The sequence below is a fragment of the Natrix helvetica genome (assembly GCF_964273705.1).
Source record: "Natrix helvetica genome assembly, chromosome: 5".
Classification (NCBI taxonomy): domain Eukaryota; kingdom Metazoa; phylum Chordata; class Lepidosauria; order Squamata; family Natricidae; genus Natrix; species Natrix helvetica.
Genome location: NC_138551.1, coordinates 91982522 through 92001059, shown reverse-complemented (window position 1 = coordinate 92001059; position 18538 = coordinate 91982522). Strand labels below are relative to the sequence as shown.

Genomic DNA, 18538 nt, shown 5'->3' with positions numbered 1-18538 from the left:
ATGATGCAAACTATATCATATGTGTGTGATCATGTAGTCCTGATGCCATTTGCTCCTCCTTTGGATTTCCATGGTAGGAGTTTAACAATTGTACTCTTAACCTTTATGCCCCAAGGATAATTTTTTTCCCCGAATGACAATTGGGCTTTTTTTTTTTTGAAGACATTCTGCCCCTCATCCAAGAATCTTATTCAGTTCTGAGGAACACAAAAGAGAAGAACAACCCTGGTGATCAATGGGGTGACAGATATCTCAGCCAGATCGCCCTCACATCCACCTTCTTAAGGGAAGATCGAGAAGGCATTGAAGATGCCTGAACTAGACAAGTCAGATCCTGTGCCCAAAAAGGTCTCCAAGAAAGCCATCACCAAGACACAGAAGAAGGGGGAAAAGAAGTGCAAGAAGAGCAGCAAGGAGAGCTACCCCATCTATGTCTACAAGGTGCTGAAGCAGGTCCACTCTGACACCAGCATCTCCTCCAAGGCCATGAGCATCATGAACTCCTTCGTCAATGACATCTTCAAGCACATCGTGGCTGAAGCTTCCTACCTGGCCCACTACAACAAATGCTCTATCATCACCTCCCGTGAGATCCAGATAGCCATGCACCTCCTTCTGCCCAGCAAGCTGGCCAAGCACACCATCACCAAAGGCACCAAGGCCATCACCAAGTAGACCAGCTTCAAGTAAAACAAGCTTGAGACAAAAAATCTCCTTCGCCAAAGGAGAACAATCTTCAGAATTGAAGAATCTTATTGGATGAGAAGTGAAACATCTTCAAGGAAAAATCGGAAAGTCTAGTTGCCTTTTGAAAAAAGCACCTTTGGGATAACCATGACCTGGATGATGGAGAATCTCCCTAGATCTGTGCAACCTTGTCAAAAGATTTGCTGGAATTGAGATACACTATAACCTCTGCGGTCCTCTTATCCACTAAAGAAATTATATTGTCAAATAGGATGTTTATCGCACATGACCGACTTATGACAAAAACCCCTGAGACTCTAGAAAGAGCATAGAGAAGAGCCACAAAGATAATTAGGGGACTGGAGGCTAAAATGTATAAAGAACAGTTGCTGGAATTGGGTATGTCTGGTTTAATGAAGGACACATTGGAGGAAAGCTTAAAGCTGGGAAAGATTGAGGGCAAAAAGAAGAAGGGGACGACAGAGAATGAGGTGGCTGGATGGAGTCACTGAAGCAGTCAGTGTGAGCTTAAATGGACTCCGGCAGATGGTAGAGGACAGGAAGGCCTGGAGAAACATTGTCCATGGGGTCATGATGTGTTGGACATGACTTCACAACTAAGAACAACAACAAAGTTTAATGAAAAGAAGGACTAGGGGAGATATGATAACAGTCTTCCAATATCTCAGGGGTTGCCACAAAGAAGAGGGAGTCAAAGTATTCTCCAAGGTACCTGAGGGTAGAACAAGAAGCAATGGGTGGAAACTGATCAAGGAGCAACTTAGAATTAAGGAGAAATTTCCTGGCAGTTAGAATAATTAAAGAGTGGAATGACTTGCCTCCAGAAGTTGTGGGGTGCTCCAACATTGGAAGTTAAAAAAAAAAAAGATTGGACAACCATTTGTCTGAAATGGAATAGGGTTGGAGTAGAAGACCTCCAAGGTCCCTTCCAACTCTGTCTTTCTGTTATTCTAACTCTTCTGTAATGTCCTTCATTTGGATTTTTTAAAACTCCCTGTTTAGTCCATTCCTCTGGGATTTTCTGATGGTCTCTTATCTAAGTGCCAATCAAATCTGACATGGCTTAGCTTTTAAGTCAACCAAGACATGTTAGGTCCTGTCAGTTAGAGACAAAACATTGTATCCAGTGATGGGATTCAAAATATTATACTACTGGTTCTGTGGGCATGGCTTGGCGGGCTTGGCTTGGTGGTCATGGCAGAGGAAGAATATTGTAAAATCCCCATTTCCTTCCGATCAGCTGGGGACCCGGGAGACAGAGAATAGATGGGAGCAGGGCCATTCAGAGGTGGTATTTAGCGGTTCTGCGAACTACTCAAAATTTCCACTTCTGGTTCTCCAGAACTGGTCAGAACCTGCTGAATTTCACCTCTGATTGCATCCCATAAAACTGAACAGGGGCTACTGCGATCTGATCCTGTTTCTTGCTCTGGGACTTTTGATGCTGGATTGTATCTCAGCAAACTTTTATATGTAATATAAACAGACAAATACTGGAACAGGGTACCTAATATTCCTCTTATCTGCATGCATTGTCCCCAGATAATGGTGAATAGAGAAAGTGATGCGCAGAGATGTTTAGATAGCATGTCTTCCTTAGAAACAACAGGAGTTTCTTCTGCCAGCCTCTTTCTATTCTCACCAGCGATCGCTTGCTGTCTTGGGAATATTTATTTCTCGGTGGGTGGAATTATTGTTTGACTTGGCAGCCCCACAGCAGCTTCACGTGGTTGATAATGAAGGCCCAGAGGGTTGTTACTATTTTGGTTCTTGGTTATGTCATCCAAATGGTCTCAGATGTCAGGAGCAGGTGCCTCTGCTGCTGGTATAAATGTAATAAAATTAAAGGAGCAAGGAATTGCTGGAGATTTTCCCTTCACGGAGGGAGGGATGAGGAAGGGGAGGGAGGGAGGGAGGGAAGAAAGGAAAGAAGGAAGAAGGGATGAGGAAGAAGGAGGGAGGGAGGAAGGGAGGGAGGGATGGGGAGGGAGGGAAGGAGGGAGGGAAGGGAGGGAGGAGGAAAGAAAGAAGAAAGGGAGGGAGGAAAGAAGGAAGAAGGGAGGAAGGGAGGAAGGAAGGGAGGGAGGAAAGAAAGAAGGAAGGGATGAGGGAGGGGAGGGAGGAAGGAAATCAGGGAGGAGGAAGGAAAGAAAGAAGGGACGGAGGGAAAGAAAGAAGAAGGAATGAGGAGGAAGAAGGGAGAGAGGAAGGAAATAGGGATGAGGGGGTGGAGGGAGAGAGGGAGAGAGGGAAGGGAGGGAGTAAAGGAGGGAGGGATGAGGGATGAGAAGACAGGGGGAGGGAAGGAGGAGGGAGACAGAGGGATGAGGAGGGAAGGGGAAGGGGAGGGAGGGAGGGATGAGGGAGAGGACGGACAGAGGAAGGAAGGAAGGAAAGAGGGATGAGGAGGTGTAGGTGTACGGAAGGAAGGAAGGAAGGAAGGAACGAAGGAAGGAAGGAAGGAGAAGAGACTATCATTTAGAACTTCATGCAGCTACATAGAGAAATGTGGAAAATAATTAATTAAGGAGTTTTTGTGCCTCATTGTAATTCTACACTGCTTTTAAGCAGGCCATGAAGGCCACCAATGGTGTCATTACACTATCCGAGGGCAACAATGTCACCAGAGATCTGTAAATAAAGTGGTATGGGTCAATAAAATGATTTTACCAGCAGCAACAAAAGACCTTTGAAAATGAAGAGATGGGCATGCAACTCTAATCAAGTAAGCAATGTGGGCCTAGAGGTGGCCAAAGTCTACTTTTGGCAGCACAATATTTGACAGGCATTAGTGTCATCCTCAGTGTGAGAACAGTATACACCAATTCTCCAGCACTGATTTTTGAATGGAGCTAGAGAACAACTCCAAGGTTTCCCGTTACCACTTATCTGGCTAGATGTTCTGCCAAGGATGGAACAGGGGATGAAGCTATATCTAAAGTGCTCAAGGAGTCTTAATGGCAATATTGTCATCTCTGTTTCTTTCTTGGAGGAGGAGGACGGTGGAAAGGGAGGATGGGAATGGAGGATGGGAAGAGGGAGGGGGAAGGGAGAAAGAAAATGAAGGAGAGTGAGGAGGAGGCAGAGAGGGAGAGGTAGGACGGGGAGGATGGGAAGAGGGAAGGGAGAAAGTAAGGGGAAGGAGAGGGAGAGGAAGGAGGGGGGAAGGTGGGAAGAGGGAGGGGGAAGGGAGAAAGATACTACACTTGATCTTAGCCAAAAGGCCGAGAAGCGATAGGAAGGGAGAAAGGAACAGGAAGGAGAGAGAGGAGAAGGCAGACTGGGAGAGGGAGGGGTAAAAGTAAGGGGAAGGAGAGGAAGGGGATAAATTAAGGGGAAGGAGAAAGAGAGGGAGGAGGAGGAGAAAGGGGAAGGAGAAGGTTGATTTCAAAAACTAGGAGTGCTGAGGGAGAAGACCAAAACCACTAATCGCATCATGACATGATAAAGCCTGAACTAGCTTGGACGTATAACATACCTAAGAAGAAAAAGAAATGGTAGTTGGTCTGGTGTCGTTGTAGTTTGATTTGTCATTCATCAAGTTGCGCAAAGTATAGGAACCGCACTGGCACAGAAAATGTCAGAATGTGTCAAATCTTTCCTGGCTAAAGGAAGAATTAACTCGTGAGCAACTCTAATGCAATCCTAATACAGAACTAGATGTGTGATTAAGGTTTCCTCTGACAGAGTTAGTATCTGGGTTTTGTTTCATTTTTATTCAGGATGTGAGTTCAGGAATTTGTGGAAGCTGAAGGTCTACGTTCCCCTCCTTATTTGATCCTTGACGGCCACATGGGAAAGACATAATTCCAGCAAGGTGGAATTGCATACTGGGGACATAAAACATCTTGCAGATGGTGGAATTTCAAAGCCTATAGATGTCTTATTTGTAGGCATATTTGTAGAACACAAAGAGGTTTTGTCTTGCCTTTTCCATCACTTCAGATCATTTACGCGGTAACTATTTCGTTTATATCACTCAGATTTTATGTGAACTAATCAGGACCCACAAAGTGACTTGAGACCCAGAACTTTTTACAAATATTGTCTCTCTCTCTCTCTCACACACACACACACGCACACACAAGAAACCCTAACCCTCATTTTCTATACCAGTGGTGGGTTTCACATTTTGATACCACTGGTTCACTGCGCATGCGCCTGGCCTTCTGCGCATGCGATTTGCTCATGCATGCATGCCTTCCATGCATGTGCCTGGCCTCAAAAACATGCCTAAATAAGATGGCATAGAGCCGGGGCAGGTGGGCAGGACCACACATGATTTCTGCTACTGGTTCGGATGAACCGGTCCGAACTAGCTGAATACCGCCTCTGTTCTATACCTATCAACATAGAAAATGAGAATTTTGAGAGATGTTAAATTCTGCTAATAATAACATAGGGAAACATTTTGAGATGACTCTTCTTGTAAATCTCCAGTTCCTTCCAAGCAGAACCTAAATGTGCAGGTAGAAACCAGACTCATTAAGAATGTGTAGAGACAGATACTTAATTGATAATTACGGTAGTAGTAGTAGTTTTAATCCTTCAGTCATGTTCTACTCTTGGCAAATTCATAGGCAGGTGCTCTCCATGCTATCCTGTCAAACACTGCTTCTTTCCATTGTTGGATTTCAACTTTGCATCAGATTTGATCAGGGGTGGTATTCACTTACTTTGGTTCACAAATGTGTGGGAGAAAGTGTGCATACTTCACTCGTATACGCCCCATCCAGGCATGGGCTCAGCCTTCCATGCATTCTCTTTGATTGCATGCACTGATTGCACACTTGTGTGTGGCTTGAAAACGTGCCTGAATAGGGCAGCATAGAGCCGGGTTGGTGGGTGGACGAACTAGTCCGAACCGGCTGAATATCACCTCTGGATTGATGTTATCAAGCCCGCGTTTGCTTGCCCCTTCTTGTTCCACTAACCATTCCTGGCATCATTGCATTCTCCAATGAATTTCCAACCATGACATGGCCAAAGTAACTCAGACGTAATCTTGTGCTTTGAGCTTCTGGTGATATGTCCAGTTATATTGAATTCCAGCAGTCAGTTCCTCTGGCTGTCCATGGTATATGCAATAATTTATGCCAGCACCACCGTTCAAAGGCATCAATTCTTCTTCTATCAGCCGTTCTTAGTGTCCACCTCTCACACCCATACATCATAATAATCCTCTAACTGGCCTGCTTTTTTGTATTGTATGTACATCAATATCTCTGCTTTTCCACTGCTTGAGCCATGATGGCACAGGAGTTAGAGTACAGTACTGCAAGCTACTCTCCTGACCGCCAGCTGCCTGCAATTTGGCAGTTTGAATCTTACCAGCTCAAGGTTGACTCAGCCTTCCACCCTGGACATTTGCAGGAAACAACCATTTGAATTAGTAATTAAGAAAATCTATCTTTGTATTCTAGCCCTGTCTGCTCATTTAGACTATCTGCGTCGCTTCATTTGGATTATCTGGGTTGCTCTATTGAACGTGAGTTGTCTGGGCCCTCAGCCAAAGGATTCGTTATCTCAGGAATTAAACAGTGGCAAACAGCCAAGCCTGTGTTCTGGTTTATTCACAGGCGTGGAGAGGGGGGTCAGAACAGGTTAGAATGCAGTATTGCAGGCTAATTCTGCCGATTGCCAGCAGTTTGGTCCTGACTGGCTTAAAGGTTGACTCAGCCTTCCATCCTTCCAAGGTGAGTAAAATTAGGAGCCAAATTGTTGGGGGCAAGAGACTGACCCTGTAAACTGCTTAAAGAGGGCTGTAAACACTATAATGTGATATATAAGTCTAAGTGCTTTTGCTATTGATATTTTCCAGATCTTATTCACGTTAGCTACTGCAGCATGGCCTAAGGTTTTCCTGTGTTTGATTTTAGGTGTAGAGCTGCTACTTATCCTACTTATTTTAAAAGAATAAGTAAAAGTTTGCTATATGCTATCCTATCATGTAACATCTGCATCTTGGAACGTTGTCTCCTGATTGGTGGGAAAGGAAAAGGAGATTGTGAAGCCTCTAAACCAGGGCAGAGAGGTAAAAGAACCAGGTAACACGCCTTGTGCAGTGGTGGCATTCACTTACCTTCCCTATCGGTTTGCAAATGTGAGAGTGAAGAATAGTGGGGAAAGACGAGGCTTGACACGCTGAGGAACGTCCAACACAATTTTATTAAACAGAACGGCAGTAACAATACAGGAGAGAATCAGCGCGTTCCTCTGCTTGACAGCTATTTATACGAAGAGCTGTCAAGCAGAGAAACCAATCAGAATGGCAGAACAGCCCGCCTTCAGTCAAGCCGCGCCTGATTGGCTAAGGCGCGGCATGGCTGTTGCTAGCTGTCAACAGAGGGAATCCCCGGTCGTAAGTCGGGGAGGAAAGGAATATAACACTCCTTCCCCCCCAGCGAGGATGCATGCGCGACAGTGGAGCATGCGTAGTTGCGTAGGTAGGCAGGGCGGCGTCGGACCCACCCAGAACGCCTCAGAACTGGGCAGACCATCGGAGGAGGAGGTGGTGCCCGTGGGAGCTCCTCCCTGAAGGGAGTGCAGCTCTGGGCGCCATCTTGAAGGCCTATACCAGGAGGAGGAGGAGATTCCGGAGCAGGTAGGCAGGGCCGGGGTGGCGCAGCCGCTGGCGGGCTTGAGTCAGGGAGTTTTGAACTGGTTGTAGAATAGGGCTGGCCTGATTGTGGGAAGGCCAAGGCTGGTAACAACGCGGAAGCTGGTTGCCCAATGGGGGCTAGTCCGATGGAGGGCTGTGGCCAGCGGGTGGCGCCAGGCACAGTCTCGGCTGGCAGGTCTTGTGGAGCGGGCAACGGCCACTGCGGAGAGATCGGTTGTGGTGCCAACCCGAGGCCCGGCGGTTGAGTGGTAGTGGCCGACCCTGCAGGGTTGTTGGTTGGCTCTGGCGGCAGGCGACGCCTTAACTGATCCACGTGGCGGCGCCAGTCTGCACCGTCGGCGGTCTGGACCCTGTAAGAACAGGGGCCGGTTACAGAGGTGACGGTGGCAGGCACCCACTTCAACTCTCCCGAAAAAGCCCTTGCCCAGACCGGATCGCCCTCGAGGAAGGAGCGGGAAGGGGGCCCCAGGTTGTTCGGCTGTGCCTCAGAATAGGCTGGGTGCAGCCTATCTAAGGTGGTCCGCAGGCGCCGGCCCATCAGCAGCTCAGCAGGTGACTTTCCGGAGAGGGGGCACGGGGTGGAATGCTGAACCAGAAGGTAAGCAGCCACCCTCGTGGGCCAGTCGCCCTTGTCCATCCGTCCAAGGGTGTCCTTGGCCAAGCGGACAGCGCGTTCCGCCCGGCCATTGCTGGCCAGATGATAAGGGGCTACCGGGGCGTGCCAGATGCCCTGGGAGGCCAGGAATTCCTGGAAGACAGTGGACGCAAACTGGGGCCCATTGTCCGACACAACGACGTCTGGCAAGCCGTGGGTGGCGAACAGGCGTGTTAATGCCCAGACAGTGGCCTCGGCTGTGGTGGAGGCCATGAGGATGAGCTCCACCCAGTGAGAGTAGGCGTCCACCACGACCAGGAAGACCTGGCCTCGGAAAGGCCCAGCGAAGTCCAGATGGAGGCGTGACCATGGGCCGCGAGGAATCTCCCACTCCCGCGGCGAGGCCGCCGGAGGCACTGGACGGGACTGTTGGCAGGTGGAGCACCTGGCAACCCAGGTAGCTATCTCGTCGTCCAGACGTGGCCACCAAACATAGCTGCGCGCGAGTGCCTTCATGCTTTGGCCCTTCAGGGTTTGCCTGAAGGGCCAAATTGATGGTGGATTTAAAGTCGGCGCAGAGACGTATGGAGCCGTCGGCCTTCACGGGGACCACTATTGGGGTCTCCCATCGTGAGTAGTCAACAGGCTCCAATACGCCCTGCGCCAGCAACCGGTCAATCTCCGCATCAACTTTGGCCCTTAAGGCAAAAGGCACCCTGCGGGCCTTCAGCCTAATGGGAGCAACCTGGGGATCTAGGTTGAGAGAGATGGGGGTGCCCTAGTACAGCCCAAGCTGTCCGTCAAACACGTCTGCATAGGCGGCGATGACGGCAGCCACGTCAGGGGGCGTGTCGGAGAGGGAATGCACCCCCTGCACGGAGAGACCCAGGGCAGGGAACCAATCCAGCCCCAGCAACGCGGGGAGGGGCTTCTCAACCACCAATACGGGCAGGCACCCAGAAAACCCCCCGTATTCCACCCTGACGGTGTAACTACCCAGGGTTGGGATAAGTGACCCCTGGTAGTCCCTGAGGGCCACGGAGCTGGCAGTCAATTGGCGTTTTAGAACGCCAGGGCAAAGTACTGTAAAGTCAGCCCAAGAAAGTATGGAGCGGGACGAGCCGGAGTCCACCTCCATTTCGCACGGGGCGCCCTCAATGAGGACTGAAGTCTTGATTCTGTCAGCACCTGCAGAGGCTTGGTAGATTGCCTCAGCAGGGGCGGCTGCTGATCCTGGCTCCACGGCGTAACAGCTGGCTCTCGTGCGCGGTTGGTGGCGGGGCTGCTGCGGTCCTGCAGTCGTTTGTTGGCCGGTGGCTCCCTGGAGAGGTGGCGGAGGCAGTACAGCCCGGCAGACCTGGGCCAGGTGCCCTTTTTTGGAGCACTGGCGGCAGATGGACGCCCGGAACGGGCAGACTGACCGGTCGTGGCTGCCCCCGCAGCCAAGGCAGGCTGCCGCAGTCTGGCGCGGTGGTCGCGGATTGCGGCGTCTCTGCAGCTCTGCCAGGCGGGCCACGAGCTCTTCCTCCTCTTCAGCCGGGCTAGGCAAGGGTGCCAGCTGGTCGATGAGGCAGGCGCGGGCTGGATAGTTCGGCAGCTGGTGGCGGTCCATTTCTGCAGTGGACTGTTCGGACAGCTCCACCGCGCGCGCCTCAGCAACCGCTTCGGCCAAGGTGATCTCAGGCCGAGCCAGGAGGCGCCTCTTCAGCCGGAGGTCCTTGACCCCGCTGACGAACTGCTCCACCAGGTTGTCCTCAAGGTCCAGGAATTCGCAGGGGATGGCCGTGGTCCTCAGGGACTGGAGGAACTGGCTCACATCTTCCTGCGGTTTCTGGACACATTGGCGGAACGCGTATCGTCGCGCTATCTTCGACGGGGTCGGGGCATAATGACCTCGTAGCTTGGCCATTAAAGTGTCCCAGTCAAGTTCGTGGACTGGCAGAGGGGCTGCCAACGCCCGGGCGGCGTTGAACATTGGGGTTCCGCAACTGCTGAGGAAGAAACTACATTTCTCCTCCATCGGAATGCCCCGCTTCCCATTGGCCCTGAGGAAGCACTCGAAACGTTCTAAAAAGCCGGTCCATCCTTCTCCGTCTGTCCCGAAGGGAGCGAACGGGGGAAGCGATGCCATAATAGCTCGGAGTTGTACGGCTCGGGAAGCTGAAACTCGAGCGGAAGATCGCGGTGGTCGGGTTCCTTCAGGTTCGTCACCTCAGAGCGATCCCACCTTCGTCGCCAGTGAAGAATAGTGGGGAAAGACGAGGCTTGACATGCTGAGGAACGTCCAACACAATTTTATTAAACAGAACGGCAGTAACAATACAGGAGAGAATCAGCACGTTCCTCTGCTTGACAGCTATTTATACGAAGAGCTGTCAAGCAGAGAAACCAATCAGAATGGCAGAACAGCCCGCCTTCAGCCAAGCTGTGCCTGATTGGCTAAGGCGCGGCATGGCTGTTGCTAGCTGTCAACAGAGGGAATCCCCGGTCGTAAGTCGGGGAGGAAAGGAATATAACAACTTACCTTCCCTATCGGTTTGCAAATGTGAGCACGCATCCATATATAATCCCTAGCGCTGTGTAACAGAATGAGCTCCCATTACTTGTCCCAGCTTCTGCCAACCTAGCAGTTCACAAGCATGTAAAAAATACAAGTAGAAAAATAGGAATCACCTTTGGTGGGAAGGTAACAGTGTTCCACGCACCTTCAATGTTTAGTCATGCCGGCCATATGACCACGGAGACATCTTTGGACAGCACTGGCTCTTCCGCTTTGAAACGGAGATGAGCACTGCCCCCTAGAGTCGGGAATGACTAGCACATATGTGTGAGGGGAGCCTTTACCTTCACCTTAATCTATGTCTATGTGCAATTTTACAATTGTCTGGAAGAAGGAGAAGGAAAAAATAACAAAGAATGAGAGTAACAAAGAATTGGGCCATGCCATGCGTGCAAATATTGTTGGAGAAGTCAACAAAGAAAAAATAACAAAGCTTGACGCTCATGGCCTTGTGAAAGGAGCATTTCACCAAGGCACTTCAAAATGACAAAAGCAGCATCCTGCCATAAGTCTTGTCCCGTATTCACCTGTGTGTGTGTGTGTGTGTGTGTGTGTGTGTTGTGGCTATGTGCAAAAGTGGTGGAGCTTGCACTGTAACATTTGTCACTTGCTCTGTTTTCAACCTGCATTTCGACTTCTTTGATGGATCACTGTACATCTGAGGGTAGAAAATACACAGCAGTTGCTAGGCAACCTCAGGACTTGTTCTCCAGTTGTCCAGCCCTACCTATCATCTCCAGTTGCTTAGCAATAAACAACCACACCTTCAAACCCCTGACTCCCTGACTAGCACAGGTTTTAGTGCAAATCTGCTAGAAGGGATCTTGGATAAATAATGAGAAAAGGAGGAATAGAATAGAATAGAATAGAATAGAATAGAATAGAATAGAATTCTTTATTGGCCAAGTGTGATTGGATACATAAGGAATTTGTCTTTGGTGCATATGCTTTCAGTGTACATAAAAAGACAAGATACATTCATCAAGGATCATAAAGTACAACACTTAACGATAGTCATAGGATACAAATAAGCAATCAGGAAACAGTCAATATCAATATAAATCGTAAGGATACAAGCAACAAAGTTATAGTCAAACAGTCATAAGTGGGAGAAGATGGGTGATAGGAACGATGAGAAGACTAATAGTAATAGTAATGCAGCCTTAGTGAATGGTTTGACAGTGGTGAGGGAATTATTTGTTTAGCAGAGTGATGGTGTTCGGGAATAAACTGTCCTTGTGTCTAGTTGTTCTGGTGTGCAGTGTCCTATAGCGTCATTTTGAAAGTAAGAGTGGAAACAATTTCTGTCCAGGATGTGAGGGGTCTGTAGATATTTTCACTGTCCTCTTTTTGACTCGTGCAGTGTACAGGTCCTTGGTGGAAGGCAGGTTGGCAGTAATTGTTTTTTCTGTAGTTCTAATTATCCTCCGAAGTCTGTGTCTGCCTTGTTGGTTTGCAGAGCCAAACCAGACAGTTATAGAGGCGCAGATGACAGACTCAAATGAAATAAATAAATATTAATTATTTGAGTAAATATTTTACTCAAATAAAGAGGAGGTAGGGCTTTCTGCTTTGACCTAGGCAGACAGGATGACATAATAGCAAGTGAAACACTAATATGGATAATCTCCCTGGTTTTGACTGATAAAGGAAAGTATTTTGTGGGAAGCCAACCCCCCCCCCCTTCCTAGAAAAATGAAATATTTTGAGGAATATTTTTTAAAAGGCAAGATAAAATATTTCCCCTAAAAGAGAAATAAAAAATCCTAAGGGAACCAAAATGCAGAGCTTCAGCTCCTTGCCCCCAGCAGATATCTTGTGCCCATTGAGAAGGACTGGGCCAGCCTATCTACAAACAATAGACCTTCAGCTCCAGGGTGAAGGGATTAAGACATGACTCTTCAGGACATAATAGGGTTAATTATCCTACTAAGACACAGAGCTCACTACACGACACAATCTTCTAAGGACATTGCATCACCCTTAGAAACTTCAACCAAACTTAGCTCAGAAAACGTATAGAGCCATCTATGACCCTTACATAACCCTTATAACAGCCAATAGAATACATACTCTTGCACAGGAAAAGGAAGCTCAAGTGCAAAGCCCAAGAGAAGGTATGAAAACCCCTCACTCTCAGCTCCATATGGTCAGTTGCCCAGAACCACCCATCTACTTCTACTTCTGCTTCTTCTGTTTCTGCTTCATCAATAAACCATCTTTCCAATCAGCCTCCAGCCTCCATTTTGTCTCCAGTGCCTTTCTTAGAAGGCTTGGAACCGAACCAGGTGAATATTTCTTCCAGCAATTTGAACATCCCTTCTCTTTCTTTTGTGTTGTCTTGCAGAATTGACTCCCAAAGTAAACATTTGGGAAAACCAAAAAGAGATTGAAACTCATCTAGAAACTGGTTCAGTCAGGAAAATATTTAAAACTCAGAGCAAATAATGAAGATCAGCCAATTCTCCAAATTGTTCTCAACTGCATTTGGTCTCTCTCGCTCTCTTTTCTGCTACCCCTCCTGTGCTTTTTTTTAAAAAGCTAAATAAAAGGAACAGATGTTAACATGTTTCTGCCAAAATTTCCACGAGCCTCCATAGACAGCCAGAGCAACTGAGCTGAGCTGTCGCCATGGCAGAATTTAATTCCAAAACTAATAAACAAACACCAGGAAAACAATTAGGAAATGAAGTGCACAGGATAAATGCTGTGAAAACTGGCAGAGGGGTTGAAATAAAAAGGCACAACTTTTTAGGATCCTGTGTAATCTGGTGCTGAACAATTGATATATATATATTTTGTTTTCTTTATAGGAGTGGCTTCTGCTTTTAACCAAGCTTGATCAGTATTTCAAGTCCTTCTGAGAACATCCGAAGAAACTGAGTCAGATTTATTCCAGGAACAAAAGCAGAGTGTTGTGTTGGGATTGAAAAAGTCAACATGGCAGCCATAAGGACATGAACGTGCTCTCATCTTTTAACAAAACAACAGAGTTGGAAGGGATCTTGGAGGTCTTCTAGTCTTGTTCTGCTTGAACAAGAGACCCTCTGCCATTTCTGACAAGTGGTTATCCAGTCTCTTCTTAAAAGCCTCCAGTGATGGAGCATCTGCAACTTTTGGAGGCAAGCCATTCCACTGATTAATTGTTCTGCTAGGAGATTTCTCCTTAATTCCAGGTTGCTTCTCTCCTTTTTTTTAAAACAAAGTTTTATTGGTTTTTTTACCATTTTACAAGGGAAAAAGGTAAAGGAAAGGTTACAAATTTTGGCAGTTGCGATGTGCGGTAGGTGCCCCCCCTCCATACTCATAGTATACATTTACACAAAGTTCATTACTAAGTAGTAACATATAGTCAGCATATAAATTCAATTAGTAATTTCGATCAGTTTATATCAGGTGGATTTTCTTGCTCATTTTTGTGATCTGAGCTTTCTCGGTATTGCCTCATCTCCCCCTGCTGACAGCGCTCCGGCCCCTCCCGTGTCCTGTATGTCTGTTGAAGGATCATCTGGTTTTTCTAAGAGTACTTTGTTTTTTTCCATAAAGGCCTGCGCCTCTATGTGTGTATTAATTCTAACTCTTGTCTCCTCCCAGAATATTAGCATACCTTCAGGCATCAACCATCTGAACCACACCCCCTTCTGGTATAATTTATTCGCTAATTGCGAATAGCTTTTTCTTTTTTCCCTCACTTTCTTGGGGATCTGTTTCAGAATGGTTATCTCCCTATCTTGGTATGTCAAGGCTTGCCCCCTTTGTGCACTCAGAATTTCATCTCTTGTACTTTTTCTGAGAAATTTAATGTGTACCTCCCTGGGTACATTGTGTGTTCTAGCGTAGGCTGAGTTCACTCTATAAACCAGATCTATTTCCCACCCCATCTGTTGTTTCTCTTTCTGGATGTATTCAGCCAAAATACTTGTCATGATGTCCCTTATATTTTCATCATCTGCCTCCATCACATTTTGGAATCTAAGGTAAAAGGACATTCTCTCAAACTCTATTTTCATCTGTTGGGTGTCAAGTTCTTTGTTTCCCTTCTGCACCCCTTCCATCCCCTCCCTCATCTCAGCCGTCCCACCCTCCAAAAGATCCAGTCTCTGTGAGTTCTTATTAATTTGGGCCTGGTTCTCTTTAATTTCTTCTTTCATCTCCTTCAGTTGTTTCTTTATTACTTCTTGCCCCTGTAGGAGTTGCTGGAACATTTGTTGAAACTCCGTCTCTGTAGTTTTAGGTTGCATCAAAGCTGTTATCGTTAATTGTGTACTAGGATTGGAGGTTGCAGATGTCGGGGCAGAGGCAGCAAAGCCAGGCTTTCCAGGAGGTGGTTTTTTGGGGGACATTGTTTATGGAGTAAAGAGTTCAGTCAGTGTAGAGAATGATCAGTCAGAGAGGCAGAACAGCCAGGAAAGTCCAGGAGACAGAAGGTCCAGGCAGAAGAGAATTTTTTTTCTAATCACCCTGGCAATAGAGCAAAGTTTTTCACTCCAGGGAGTTCAAAAGAAAGCAATCAACAAGAGATTTGTCTGAGTAGCACGGAGACAAAGACCGGAAGCCTGAAGTTTTAAAGGTGGAGTCAGGTTCCACAGTTCATAAAGACAACGGAAGTGTGCCATCTTGCCCTGCCAGCTTCGGGTTTAGAGGCAAAAAACAAAGTTTTCAAAGTTCAAAGTTCCCAAAGTTTCCAGATCATCATTATGTTATGGGATTAAATCCGAAAATTCACTTAGTAAGGGCGTGACATCATTGGTTGGCTCTCCCCCTCCTCCTTCCCCTGGGGCTGAGAGCAGAATTGTTTCCAGCTGCCTGTCCGAGGGGGGGGGAAATCCCCCTCCCTCCAGCCGCGCCTCTCCAAATCAAGCCGAAAGGAAAAAAACTTAAACTGCTGACAGTATCTTCAACTTGGTAAGGGGAATGGAGGGAAGTTTACGCCTCACCGCACCGCAGCCGCGTCCTTCTGCTCTCTTTTTCTCCGCACAGCCTCACAGCGAAGACGCCAGAGCGTCTCCCCATCGTGCTCCCCAGTGCCTGGAGCGAGGCGGGGGGGCCCCCGCCGGCCGCCGCCAATCCAGGGATCCCCCGTGGTGCCTCCCCTCTGGCAGGAGCCTCTACGGGGCGTCCTGTGCCCCCCAAGGAGTGGGGAAGCCCACCGGGGAAGCGCGGGGTGAGCAAGACTTGCCCGTTGCCATCAGCCGCCGGAACCGGAAGTCAAGTTGCTTCTCTCCTTGATTAGCTCCCAGCCATATTTTTCTTGTCCTACCTTCTGATGCAAAGAAGAGACCCCACTCTTCTTTGTGGCAGCCCCTCAAATATTGGAATGCTGCTATCATGTCCCTCCTAGTCCTTCTTTTCTCTAGACTGGCCATACCCAATTCTTTCAACCATTATTCATATGTTTTTGTCTCCAGGCCCTTGATCATCTTAATTGCTCTTCTTTGCACATTTTCCAAAGTCTCAATATCTTATTTGTAATGTGACTGTCAGGCCTGTAGTTAGGTTCCTTTTAGGATCTTTGGCCTGCCACACTTTCTATTATTTCACTCTACTGTTTCATTAGTGTAGTAGTTGGGAGGAGCAAATAGAAAGGAGTAGAATTGTGGAATGTGTTGTTGTCATTCTTTTCTAGAAGCCCAAGGTCATCTTTTGTCTCCACACCTCTGCACCTGACCAGAACCAGCTGGGTGGAGATGCCAGCGTGGCCGAAGAAGATTGGACCATGTGATGGATTTATGGGTGTGGGAATAAGATCATGAACTTTCAACTGGGTGGAATCCCAGGAAGCTTTTAGATTTGGGATTCCACAGCTTGTTGCCAACATGTCTGTCTTATTAAATTGGAACTTTAAGGATAGCTCTGCCTTAGACTCTGATTTAATTCTGCATGATATTTGGAATGCTGACATTGACCAAAACTGGATACAGTATTCTAAGTGTGGTCTTACTAAAGCTTACTAAGGGAAGGGAGGGAGGGAGGGGAGAAAGAGGAGGAGGAGGAGGAGGAGGAGGAGGAGGAGGAGGAGGAGGAGAAGAAGAAGAAGAAGAAGAAGAAGAAGAAGAAGAAGAAGAAGAAGAAGAAGAAGAAGAAGAAGAAGAAGAAGAAGAAGAAGAAGATGGTGATCACAATTACTTCCATAGAGCTACCAAGGAAAGTCAACTTTGGCTTAAGTGTCTCTATCCTTTCATACTTCATTAGCAATGAGTTGATCAAATTATGCAAATTCCACACTTTAAAAGGTTATAGGTGTGCGATTACTCCAGCTTCGTAATAGATATTGGAATAAGTGTAGCATCATATCCAAGCCTAATGCCTAACCCCAGGTAGCATTTTATCTTTTTTTTTTTTTTTTGGCTGTTAGAATTTATCACGGCCCAAAGTGGTATTAAGTAATATTGATCGTTCAGTGTTTCCCACTGAAATCAGTGGCCATTTGAAAAGTCTAATGGAATTGTGCTTGCAATCTTCTCTTAAAATTGAGAAGCAGAAATCTATTGTGCTAAATGATGTATGATGACTGGACACGAAGCAGCATCACCGTCCAAGAATTTTCAGTCAAGCTTCTCTAATTTCATATGACAGAGATGAATTTTGCTTTTGTTCAGCTCTTCCCCATGAAAGCATCTTCTCCCCATAGGTATGAACACAGTGGCCTGTGTCAAAATCATCTACCGTTGCTTGGTAGATGACTTCTACCTACTGTTCCATCTTACCCTGACACAGAAATTAAACTGGAAGTTGGTTTAATGTTCTTGTGGAAAGTAAACAACATTTGGGGCTTGCTTTTATAACAATATAAACACAGACCAGGCTTCTGCATTGCTCTTAGAATTCAATTTTCCAATATCCATCACTATGAACACTATCTTAGGTCATCGTTTCCTTGAAGCATCACCTAAACTCAGAATGAGTTAAGATGTTTCTCTGAAGTGACAGGCTTCTTAGACCAGGACTTGGCAGTGAATCTCAGTCTCCCAACCTCTCTTTACTTTACTTGGCTGCTAGAGTCAGATTAACTGATTAACAGAATTGGAAGGGACCCTATAGGTCCGTGATGGCGAACGAATGACACGAGCTATTTCTGAGAGCACATGAGGCATTGCCCTGTTAGCTCCAGCACATGCTGGCCAGCTAATTTTTTGCCCTCCGGAGGCTTCCCTGAAGCCTCCGGAGGGAGAAAAACATCCCAACAGGCAACCCAGAATTCAATTCCTGAACTTTTGATTTTCATGTTGGGCCATTTTTTCTGCCAACTTTTCACAAAACAGGGGTGTTAATGCCTTTCCCCAGGCCTGCTGAAGCCTGCAAAGTATTCCTGGGGCCTGGGGAGGACAAAACCTTTTTTTCTTACTTTCCTCTTCAAAATCTTGGTGCATTTTATACACCAGTGCATCTTATAGTCTGAAAAATACGGTAGTTTTGATAATGAAACATCAACAGGAAAACAACCACACTCAGAGGGCCCCAAGGACCTCTCAGATCTGGATCTTTATCCCAAGCTAGTCTGAAGCCACATGAAGCCGTTGATTGTCCTCTGTTGGGCTAACCCTACAATTCCCATCTTACGCTCCTTCAATTTAAAGGTGATATTTCTTCCACTGGTGTTTCCTATATTTTATTGATACCTCAATTCAATTGAAACCTTTATTGTCAGAGTACAACATGTGTACAATGAGATTGTACACCCTTCCCACATCCCCCCATAACACAACACACAGTGAAAGACAAAAAAAATTCCTAGCCCAGTGAATCTTACTAACAAACACCCAGTCCTATTGCACCATGTGAATTTATTGCATGTTGCGCCACCCCCCACAAGTCAATCATACTGTCATGCCTGCAGCCATCTTTTCTTTTGGATCTTTGACCCGCCACACTTTCTATTATTCTACTATGCATTTTATATTGTGGGAAAGTGGGAGGGGAGATTGTACGGAGTAGCCATAACAAAATTCTTTCTAGAAAGCCAAGGTCATCCTTTGTCTTTGCACCTCTGCACCTGACCGGAACTGGATGGGTGGAACTGCCAGCATGGCAGTGGAAGATTGGACCATGTGAT

The 18538-nt window shown here is 46.9% G+C and overlaps 1 protein-coding gene across 1 annotated transcript; it reads left to right on the top strand.

Moving 5' to 3' along the window:
• Positions 1-309: 309 nt before the first annotated feature.
• LOC309392678 (histone H2B 7-like) lies at positions 310-675 on the top strand (the record flags this gene model as incomplete). The annotated part of the gene is made up of 1 exon (XM_081954106.1): positions 310-675. The coding sequence occupies one exon, from the start codon at positions 310-312 to the stop codon at positions 673-675; it is 366 nt and encodes a 121-aa protein (XP_081810232.1).
• Positions 676-18538: the final 17863 nt, after the last annotated feature.